Source organism: Cynara cardunculus (genome assembly GCF_001531365.2).
Source record: "Cynara cardunculus var. scolymus isolate 2C chromosome LG 2, CcrdV1, whole genome shotgun sequence".
In the NCBI taxonomy this organism is placed as follows: domain Eukaryota; kingdom Viridiplantae; phylum Streptophyta; class Magnoliopsida; order Asterales; family Asteraceae; genus Cynara; species Cynara cardunculus.
In genome coordinates, this window is record NC_037529.1 from 69,826,939 (window position 1) to 69,839,043 (window position 12,105).

Here is a 12,105-nt window from a genome sequence, read left to right on the forward strand (position 1 = left end):
AAATATTTTATTAGAATTCAATAATTATCTTAATTATATTTTAAATTTTTATATTTAAAATAAGAATTTTATTCCATATTTGATTATATTTATCTACAATTAGTTACACGAATTTAAACATAGAGTTTAATAAATTGTACTTATGCATAATTTACTTGTAATCTTGAATTTTAAGTAAGATGTATCAATAAGCAGTACTTTATGTATAAAAGATAGTTTTTAAGAGTTTTTGTCAAATTATTTATAATATATAGTATAGATATGGTAACAAAAATTTTATGAAGTTTAGAGTTGTTTATTTTAATAAATAAAATTGTATTGGTACGATCAAATTCGATGTGTCTCATATTATAAATTCTGATAACTCAAACTAGAAATATAAATTTTATCCGTCGGGATGGATACTCCTAACGAGCCGAGGATTCCTCTCTTTGACGGGTAATGGGGTAGGGATGGGATTTATTTTTATGCCCGAAGCGGGATCAAGGTCGAAACAGATTAGGGATGTCATTACCTACCCCTAATCCAGCCTCGATTAATCGGGGCAGGGTCGGGGATGGGGAGATTAAACCTCTATGACCATAAAAAGATTTTTATACCTGTTTGGATTTAAACCTGAAACCTTCAGTTACTTGAAACCAAACTCAAATCAATCAACTACCACCTTATGGTTTTTCCCATTTAATGCATATGCATTTGGAGTGCAAGCGTTAAAAAGCCTGAATTGGTTCTTGCATTGCACAAACTTTTTTTACCTTCACATGTGCATTGTTGTTCTTGATGTGACATGCCCAAATTTATTCACAATTGATTTTTTCTTTTCCATTTTTGTCCTTCATAATCTAATGAGTTGGACAATTATACCCCTGATCCAAAAGATTCCCAACAATTTGGAAGAATCTATTGAATCGAAAAGCTTTAAACATAAAATCCCCAAATACTTTTTTGCTTTTTTATATAACTGTAGGTTTTCGGACCAGCTTATGCAAATTGATTAATCCTCGAACGATAACGAATGACCTGGAATCATTACAGGTGAATTGAACCTCCATGGGTAAAAAGGTTTTGACAACAGTTGTGTTCGAACTCGAGGTAGATGAGATTTTTCATTACATCCCTATGAGACTTAACCAGTGTGTCACAACCCACATAATTAAATCAGATCTGAAACACCTTTGCAGTTGATATTTATAAATAAGAGCGGGCTAATTACACCCCTATATATTACTAAATACAGTCCTACATATATAAATTTTTATTTTTATTATTAAAAAAAAAGTAGGCATACAAAACAAACCCAATATTGGAACTTCCATAACATGGGCCAAGCCCAATCTCATAGCCCAAATATCATGTACAAGTAGAGATGTCCATATTGAATGAAAAGTATATCAATATGGATGTCATTTTAACGAGAAAAATATGATCGTTATTTTGGTGTAATTTATTTCGTCCAAAATTTTGTTTATTTTACGTCTTTTTCGAATAAAAAATAGGGGGTTGAGATTTTCTAATTTAAAAAATATTGTTGTAAATGTTCGTTTAATCACATCCATCGCATCATCTCATCTATCAGTWAATAAGGTGTTTTCTAGTTTTTCATTCATTTTAGGTTTTCCCCTAAACATATCACATAAAATTCATTATATCAACCACAAGGGTGGTCCCTGATTGGTTTGAGCTCGGACTTCGAAGGTTAAAAGTGTCTGGAGGTCCCGGGTTCAAATCCAATGAGTAATAAAAAATCCCCTTGTGACCACAGAGGTTCGAACGAGAGGTAACTCTGGGCTACCCGCAATGCAAGTGGTCGTCATGAGATTAGTCGGCTCACGTAACGGGTTGGATATCCAGGTTAATCAAAATCTACTGTATATTTCTATAAACAACACAAAATCTGTATCTTTAACAATAACAACAGATCAAAAACCTGCTTATACACAAAAAATCAGAAGCATCACCAAGAAAATTTTAAATCTATGCCTACTGTTCTTGAATCTTGATAACTTTAACCTCAAATATATCACATAAAAAGATTTGGGTTTCTTTAAAAATCAAATCTTGATGACAGGTTTTCTTGAACTGTTTGATCTTTTCTCACCAGTCAAGAATCTTGGAATGCTTAGCAGACTATTGACCCGAGTCACGCCATCGAGAGCCGACCATTCTTCATCTTCGTTACTCGTTATGCACTCAGCTAGGCTCCGTTTCGAACCACCGACACCCTTTTCGGGCAATTTGTTTTCTGGCGGCTCGACAAACGGCACGATCTCGCTTGAATCTCTAACGGTGCCTGAATGCTCAAGAACCGTTGGATTAGTTGCAGGTTCGTGTGGAACGATACCAATATCAGGTTCTTTGGTTTCCATCTTTTGTGAACCGGGCACAGGTTTTGGATCAAGAAATAGGCATACGGCAGCACAATCGTCGTTTTTGGACGTGGGATATTTCAGCCGCCATGCCCTTGTGGCACAATCGACAAGAGCTCTGGCGGCGGTTGATCGGCTAGGGGCGGCCGCCACGATGTCCACAGCTTCTTTATTCGAGAGAACATCCCATACCTGTTCCAAATTAACAAAAAGCTTTTAGAAACCGTGCCACATGGATTATTAAATTAGATTTGTCAGCTCTTTAAAAGCTCAAAGTCGTGGGCTATCAACACAGATTATTGAATCAGCTACTTTGGGCTATGGAGCCTTAAATATGGTACCAGAGCCACGTTTCTGTATTGAACTCCTTGTAAGCTCAAAGTCGTGGGATACCAATACAGATTACTGAATCAGCCTGCTACTTGGGATATGGAGCGTTAAATATGGTATTAGAGCCAAGGTGCGTTTGGTACACTGAACATGACAGAACAGCGATCAATAATTGTTTGGCAAGACTTTTATGTGGAACAAAGTGGAAGAGTGGAACAGGTGTGTTCCACTCCCACCCCATGAAACAAGGTGGAACGGACCTATATTTTACCAACATACCCTCAATAAAACCTAATTATCTTCTAAAACATCAAATATTTACATTTTATTCATTATTTGAATTTCATTTATTGTATTTTATGTTTTTTAAACATCGAACACATGTTTTGTCTAGTCTTACCAAACACAACTGTCTTGTCCTGTCATGCTGGATACCAAAAGCACCCATAATGAACTCTATATAAGCTCAAAAGTTTTAGCTACCAATAACTTTCACCATGCTTTTAAGTTAATTCGGAGGTTAGTGGGCCCCCCAATATTTTTGTTGTGAAAAACGATGGGAGAAATACGGTACCCCGTCAGTTGCAAGAACGACAAACTTGTCTTTATCGGTGATATGGTGGTAATAAACATCTGGAACGGAAATTAAGCCGAAGTCCTTTAGGCAAAAGTCCCCGAAAGCTCGAGCCATCGCCAAACCAGGAGAATCGCTATTCGGCAACCACACGCGTGCAACCTCTGGCTCATCCTGCAACGCGAAAACCCGTCCTTTGAATTGCTGAATCCGAGCTGCTTCTCCTGGATACCATTGTCAAAGGTTTTAATCTGACATGACTAGTTTAGTAATTTACCAATCTTGTCCTATTTCCTTATTTTTTCCACCTATGTTGGTGGGTCCCAGTCTAATGACGCAACAGACGTGTGGGACAAAAAGTTTCAGTTCTGTTCTGTCATGTCCAGCTTACTAAATGCACCTTCATAGAATACTGGATGGTCCTTCATTTTTACAAGACGAATAACTGTGTCCTATATAAAAGCATTACAATAAGTTGTTATGACGAAATTAGACGACCTAACAAGTTCTATGGCTCAAAAAGTTAATGTCATGACAATTTTCAGTCCCATTAGCTTCTGGCATGTAGCTCAGTTCGCAAAGGAGCGGTCCGACTTTGCTCAAATACAAGACAGGTCATGGGTTCGATCCTGCCCCCCGCTAGCCTCAGCCGCTGAGTGAGCCAAAAATGTCCCCTCACATTGGTGTCTTTGGGGGCAGGTTCCATGTAGGCTCGGTTGGGGTTTGGCGATAATCAACTTTTTTCCCGAATATATAATCCCATTATGTAATGTATGATAAGGCCCAATGATGGCTAAACTAACTAAAAGGACCCATTTTGTTGTAGTGAGAGAGACTTACTTGGGAGATTGGGTTTCAAATCAACGGTCAATTGAACCGCAACTAACGCATTTTCATCGTCTCTCGTTGCCAACACCGCTCTCGAGTCTCCAAGATTTCCGATTATAAGATCCTGAGCCTGAAACGCGAGATTTATCACCATATGATCTATTTAAAAGAAGATGCAAGTTGGATCAATTCGGCAACTTTTCTGTTCGCTCTTCTTTGATTTCTCAACAATTCATTGCCGTTAACTAAACAAACACATTTTTTTCGAGTTGACCGATCACAAAATGACCAATTTTTTTCAAATTAGCACAAAATAATCAAAAATTGGGCCGGGATCCCTAGTAGACTCAAACCGGGGCCGGGGCTGTTACTCAAACCGGAGTTGGAGCCGGGGGCGGGGCCCAGGATCCCTGATAGACTCAAACTAACGGATATTCTTAACGGGGGTTGACAGGGGTTTGACCGGAGATGGGATGTTAATCCTCGTACCTGCCGAGGACCGGGCCGGAGATTACAAAACCCGCCCCATCCCCATGCCTAAAAATAACCACTTGTTTCACAAAAAAACATGAGGAAGAACCCCTTTTTTTTGCAAAATGTAATTTTTTGCATATTTTATTTGGTTTGTGGGCCGACTTTGCAAAAACCGTGAACAAAACCTAAAACTCGTAAAAACGCCCTTTTTGCAAAGTGGCCCACAAAAATCGAAGAAGATCTTTGTTCTCAAAAAGAGGGTTTTTGCTCATGCTTTTTGCAAAACAGGCGGTTATTTTATGTTAATTTGGAAAAAGTTGGTGCTTTTGTGACGGGTCGACTCCAATTTTGGCGATCGTACTAAAATTTTAAGTAAATTTGAGAAATTTTAATACCTGCTTGATCAAAGCGACCGCAGTTGATCCACTGCAAAAACAATCGATCGATGGATGTGTTTTAAGTTCTGTATCCATTAACCTGAAAGCTTTTAATATCGACTTTTTAAGTGAAAGGTACTTCTCGGGCACTCGATCTTTCTCTTCGACTTCCAATTCTTCACACCATTTATCTTCTTCTTCATCATCGTGCACGCTTCCATTGGCATCGCCATTTTCGCTATCTGAAGTAGCTTTCCAATGGGTGGACAACAAAACGGGAAGCGAGTCCCTAATTTTCCGAGCAACCATATGTCCGTACGGACCATGCCCGTCAAATACTCCACAAAACACCGCCTCATTCGTTGAATCGAATTTCTGATTCATAAACATTCCGTTAACAGCATAAGCGATCCAATTCAAAACACATTAAAGAAAAGAATGATCAAAAGTTATGGAACAAATTCGGCTTTATGGAACACCTGACATCTACCTCAAAGAGTCGATGGGCGCCATACATGTCTAAACCTACTAACAAACGGCTTTATAGAAGCAAACAATTGTGTGTTGATGTGTTCGGTGTAAAAGTGTTAGCAGGTAATGAGCTTAACGGGACTCGCAGCTTATTCAGTCAGCTATATATGACTATTCGTTAGTTGCTTAATGAGACAGAAAGTGGCTTAGTAAGTTTTTAGAAGGAAGCTTTACGCAGAAAACAAAGTTTTTTTTTTTCCGGATATGCTCCTCCCAATTAAAAAACAAGCTCATTCCATCTATGAAAAAACACTCCCAAACAAAAGCATTTCCAATCTATACGGAATATTAATCCACACCGAAAACTTTATCCATACGGGACTTAACGAAAAACCAACCAAACAGCTCCTAAGCTTCTTTTACCCGATTAGCACTTACAAGATAAGAGTCTTCTCCGTCACTTATCGAGTATTAGGCACAGTCCTTATCATGCACACCCGGTAAGCCTTTGGTAAACGGTCCTTGGCACCCTTTCGGTCACATTAATTGCCACAAATTTTCCCTAATTTCTAACCTAACTGTCTAATCGGTTTTCAAATTGAAAACTTTCAATACAAAATCATATATGATATATATATACACAGGGTTGGGTTCACGTGAGAACATCATAGATATACAGATATATTATATGTGTGTGTGTGTATATATATATATATATCTGTATCTATAGGTGTGATGATGAATGACAAACCTCCCAAACGATCATGGCGTCTTGATTCGTCCCTTTCTTTCCCTGCTGCGTATGTAAACAAGCGATGCTACTTGACCCATTACCGAAAAGTCTACCGGGAACCTGGTGGAGGGCGCGTTCCTCCGCCGCCCTGCCACGGCCGCCGCCACCACCAAATTTGAACTTCAAATCGATGGGTTTACGATTGATCTTCCTACCACTTTTGGACTTCCACCATCTATCAGTTTCATCATCTTCATCGCCACCACCGTCTTTTCTATCTCGCCGGCCGTCGCCGGTGGTGGAATAACATGTACCCATTTAAAGGGGATTTTATAAATACAAATTTGTACGTTGCTGGTAACAAATCAAGAAGAAGATCGAAATGACATTAAAAGAAAAAGAAAAAGAAAGATGGATCTACAGCAACCCTCCAAAAAGACAACTCGAATACAGATGAAGCAGCAGAAAAGATGTGTGTGTAATTATCAAATAAAAAGTGTGTGTTTAGTAGGTGGATAGAATCCAATCAGTCCGCCCTACACTTATTCAGGATTCAATTTCAGCCGGTATCTTCTTTTATTAAATTGAAGTGTTTGGTATTTCTCATAAAAATAATTTATTGATTTATTTCGATATGACATTAGTAATAAACATTTTTTAGTGTTTGGATAAACAATTTATATCGGTGTCAAACTGATAATAAGAAGTTTTTGAATAAGTTAAAACATTCTAACTTGTAATAAGTTGACAAGCACTTTTATAGAAAAACATAAGTTGTTTCAAATAAGCAATCCCAAACACCCCCTAATTCAACACGTCAAAATTAGGGCTTTTGATAACCTGTTCGGATCAGGGACGGGAACGGGAACCTCTGATTGTTTGAAGAAAAAATTACATTCAACTTTAACAGTTATCTTATTTTTGAGTAAAATATTGATTAATGGCAACGTTGTCAGGGCCTACATAGAACCTAGCCCCTATAAACCATATGTGAGGAGGCATTGAGCTGACTCAAATATTTGAGACTAAAATATAGATTTAAGGGGTTGTTTGTTTACCTTTTAAGGGGCAGCCTTTGAATTGTTAAGAGGTGAATCTTGTTTGACAAAAAAAAAACTGTCTCTTAATGGTTCTAAAACTCTCTTAGTGATTTTGTATCATGGATCTCCCTCAACCATTCAGCACCATAATTTTATTATAAACAATTACCAAACAATTATATTTCATTATGCACTATACCATGAGAGAATCTTAATCATTCTGACCACTTAATCATTTTGCATCAAACCATTGAACAATTGTCAAACAGCCCTTAAATACTCAAACTTAACAATATTAAACACGTAGGTTGGCCAATTTAAAAAAAAAAAAAGAACTTATGACGTAAAACCCTTATTGTCAACGTCACGAAAAAAGGATGTAGCCAACTTGAAATTCACAAGAATCCGAGTCCACTACTCGTCAATCGTATACTCTATGAAATCATCCTTTTTTTTGAAGTATATAATATTTATATACGACAAATAGAATAAATAAACTCACACACCATCCTCACATTTGGTGAGGGTTAAACATCTGACTTCTTAGGAGGCTAAAAACTCACATACCTCTAGGACAAAAACTATTTGGTATGAAAGCATACTTCTCCTATAAGACAAGTTACAATCCAATGAAAACATCTTTGACAATAGATATAATAAACCAAACCATACTTCACAGAAGCATACTCCTTCTACAAAGACAGACTACAACGAAAACAGAAACGCTTTCAAAGATAAATATATCTGTATTATTTACAGATATTAATTTTTATGAATAAAACATGGGTTTTTTAGCTTATAAAAAATGCATATAAATAACAAAGGGTGGAATTGGTCAACAATTAATCAACACACCCCAATAATGTGAAATGAATGGAGAATTTATAGTTTAAAAATAAAAGGTCAATTTAACGGTCGGCTTCCTTGTTGGACTAAACACATTATATCCTTTTGACTTTTATCTTCTCCAATAATTGAAAATGAGTGATAGTTGTTTTTGGGTGAAAAGCCCGTTAGACCTGGTTTATTCGACTCATTAGAAATACGGGTTTGGATAACTATTATAGATAAAATGAATGGGTTTGGGTTTGTACATGGAAATGTAAAAATAAATATGGACAGACCTGACCCGTTTATGTTTTTTATAATTAATATTTTTACCATTAATTAAAAGTTTATTAATATATTTTAAAAATAAATTATTAAAGTTATAGGATGAGAGTTGAGACTCATTGGGCGGGCCATTTATAGGGCGGACAATTCTACTGAAATATTTTAATATTATAATCAATATTGAATTCTACAAATGGAGAATCTGTTGAAGATGAATGTAAGAGCATCTCCAAAATGGAGGAAATGAAGATTTTGAACCAATATTTTGCTCCAACAATTTCTCCGAAACTATCTTTCAAAATGGAGAAAGTATGAGAAAAGGGAGTTTTTTTCTCCAAATACGAAGATTACCCAAAACTGGATTAACAAATTGAGAGCACCAATAGGAAACTTTGAAAATAAATATTTAGAGGGATAAATAATATTTTAATAGACGAATGAAATATATTAATATTATGAATAATATTAAATTATCCGAAATAGAGAATCTGTTGGAAATTAATGTAATTTTTTTTGAAGATTTTGACTTTTTTTCTTCATTTTGACAAAATTTTGGAAAATCTACTGGAGATGTTCTGATTTTTTTTAAATATTTTGACTTTTGGTTTCTCCATTTTGATTTTTTTTTGGAGAATCTGTTGATGCTTTAAATACACTTCTATTTAATGATTTTCTTATTACATACATCAATATTTTGATCTGATTTTCAGCCAATTAATCCATCACTCCAATCAAATATTGGTATATTTTCTTAAGTTATTAATAAATAATGATTATAAATATCAATTAAAAAACAATATTGTAAAATATTAATTATTATGCATAGTTATTAATTGGATCGTTATTAGGTAATAATTGGATGGTCATTGGATGGGAAATGGATGATGATCGAATTTGATCGGTTCGGTTTTATTGGATGTTGGATTTTCATCCAAGAACCAACCCGTCCAATTTGAATGTTGAAAGTAGAGGTGTTCATCCAAACCGTCAAGCTGCACAAACCGTTGGCACCGTACCGCATCGCAAAACAAAGTGCGGATTAAAATATCCGTAGTGCGGTTCGCGGTTTGGATCTGGAAAATAACTCAAACCACGTATACGGTACGGTTTACGGTTTGAACTAAAACTAACAAAAACACTTATCAGCTTATTATAAGTCAGAAGAGTTTAACTTCTTAAAAAACTTCTTATTACCGATTTGACACCGGTATAAGCTCTTTATCTAAACACTAAAAAATGTTTATTACCGATGTTATATCGGAATAAATCAATAAGTTAATGTTATAAGCAATCCCAAATAACGGTTAGTTGAAGTTATGGGTGCAATCCAATCCATTCCGATTAAACACAAAACACAGAAACAGTCGTATTTGTGAAAGAATTCAAAATTGCAGGTAGATGAATCTTGCGAGCTTGGTGCGAGCCTCATCTCTCTCAGCCACATCCACATCAAGAATTCTCCATCGCTCCATCGCGATTAGACCCTTTTCTTGTTGTTCGATTTCGAATATACCCATTTCAATAAACCCTAAAACCCCAATTTTTCTCAGACCACCCACCTTCTCCGCAACCCTATCCGACCTCCAAAAGTGGCAAAATTGGGCGAAAACCTTAGCCTCCTCAGTCGGGTCATCCTTCACGGATTCAGATAACGGTCCGGACTCTCACAATTTGCACAGAGAACTCAATTGGCTCATCGAAGACGCTCTAGAAAACCCCCAATCGTTATTAACTAGCAACGAATATGAAATCGATTCTGTTTTGAATCTAAGAGCTGATTTGGGTGATCTGTACTCATTATGGAAGCAAAGGATTGAACAGAGAAGGCCATTTCAGTATGTAGTAGGGTGTGAGCATTGGAGGGATTTGGTGCTAAGTGTTGAAGAAGGGGTTTTGATTCCAAGGCCTGAGACTGAATTAATAGTTGATTTGGTGGATGATGTGATTAAGGAGAATGAAGAATTGAAGGAGGGTTTATGGGTTGATTTGGGGACTGGTAGTGGTGCAATTGCAATTGGGATTATGAGGATTTTAGGGGATTTTGGGAGAGTTATTGCAATTGATTTAAGTTCTGTTGCTGCTCAAGTTGCTTCATTCAATGTCAAAAGGTATAATTTGCAGGTAATGTGGGTGGTTTCAAAGTTCTAATTTGGTAAATTTTGAACTTTTCTCTTATGGAGTACCATGATCACAAAGGATCTTTTAAGGTTTGAGATTTTATAGGGAAGAACGGTGACGATGGTTTTGGCCTCGATCGTATATTCGTTTAGTTGTTGATTGAATCCATATGGTTTTGTTTTCCAATTTCATTACAATGAAGTTGGTTTTTTAGTATGATTATATGAAAGCACATGCCTTTATAAGGTTTCTTTTAAGTTTGGATTGTTTAGGGTATTTGGGGACTTGAGGGAAGTTCAAAGGAGAACCATAAATAGTATTATTCATTATGAATAGCAATGGATGTCATGCATATTCATCATCAATATCGTGCATTTTTATCATATCATGTATTTTTCATTATGAATATCTATCAGAGACACTCTTGATGAATAAAATATGAATAGTTGGTTCTCAAGTTCTCGATACCTGCCCTTTGGGGACTTCTATTGCTTGGATTTAATAGACGTGTAGCTTGGTTGGTAAAGAGGTGGGGCGAGGTTCAATATGGGGGCGGTTAGGTTGCCAGTAATCAGCGTTTTGCCCAAATATCTGACAAATAGGCCAAACTTTGAACCAAGTGAGTTTCACCAAGAATTTCTTGGTTCCTTGCAATTTTTGTTGGTGATTATATCATCTATGCATCAAAAGCTCTTTGCTTTCCGGATCTATTGGTCTATCTGTAACAACTCGTCCCACATGGATAGAAAATGGGGATTTGTGAGCTTCTTATAAGCCTCAAGTTGTGGGCTACCAATAATTTTCATCATGGTTTTAAGTTAGATTCGAAGTTATTGGGCCAGCGTGTTGCTTTGGGTGGTTACGCTATCCTATCCTAACCATATGTCTTTACTTTTCATTTTCTTGTAAATTTTGTAATCCTCCCTCATCTTTAGCTTGTGCCATTTCTATCAGGATAAAATTTCTGTAAAGCAAGGGTCATGGTTTGAACCGTTGAGTGAGTTTGAAGGACAAGTTGCAGGCCTTGTAAGCAATCCACCATACATACCGAGTGGCCACATCAGTGGACTCCAAGCCGAAGTTGGCAGACACGAACCAATACTCGCATTAGATGGTGGCGAAGATGGCATGGCTGACCTTCTGCATCTTTGCAATGGTGCCGCTTTGATGCTAAAATCTGGCGGATTTTTCGCTTTTGAGGTAATACTGTGGTGCTCATTTTAATGATGTTAACGCCTTAAGGTGCGTTTGGTACACTGGATATGACAAAATAGAATAAGGATCACTGTTTTACGTTTGACATGACTTTTATGTGGAACAGAGTGGAACAGGTTTGTTCCATCTTACCCTATGGAACAAGGTGGAATGAACCTATATTTACCACCGTAACCTCAAAATAAAACCCAATTCTCTCCTAAAACATCAAATGTGTCTTATTCTTTACATTTTATTCATTCTTTAAATTTTATTTATTGTAATTTATGTTCTTTAGACTTGTACTTTACTGCCCTTGAAATATTATTTTTATATGGTTTATATATTTTGATTGATTTATATAATTTATTAAATATTAATAATAATAAAATAATATAGAAAATGTATAAAATAAAAATTGGGAACTACATAGACTTTTCTTTTGGTGTCATTTTAATCATCTTGACGAAAACTTTATAATGATATA

The 12,105-nt window shown here is 36.3% G+C and overlaps 2 protein-coding genes across 2 annotated transcripts in view; one reads left to right on the forward strand and one right to left on the reverse strand.

The window, feature by feature from the left end:
- Positions 1-1,856: 1,856 nt before the first annotated feature.
- LOC112507202 (probable protein phosphatase 2C 66) lies at positions 1,857-6,577 on the reverse strand. Its single transcript, XM_025111657.1, has 5 exons — positions 6,172-6,577; positions 4,968-5,324; positions 4,111-4,228; positions 3,271-3,494; positions 1,857-2,558 (listed from the first exon to the last, which is right to left on the reverse strand). The coding sequence occupies exons 1-5, from the start codon at positions 6,469-6,471 to the stop codon at positions 2,052-2,054; spliced, it is 1,506 nt and encodes a 501-aa protein (XP_024967425.1). The 5' UTR covers positions 6,472-6,577; the 3' UTR covers positions 1,857-2,051.
- A 3,068-nt stretch (positions 6,578-9,645) lies between these two features.
- The window catches only part of LOC112506860 (release factor glutamine methyltransferase), a 3,310-nt gene continuing 850 nt past the window's right edge, over positions 9,646-12,105 (forward strand). The window contains exons 1-2 of the mRNA XM_025111162.1: positions 9,646-10,427; positions 11,379-11,624. Coding sequence (XP_024966930.1) covers positions 9,705-10,427; positions 11,379-11,624 — 969 coding nt within the window. The 5' untranslated portion in view covers positions 9,646-9,704. The remainder of the gene's footprint in view (positions 10,428-11,378; positions 11,625-12,105) is intronic.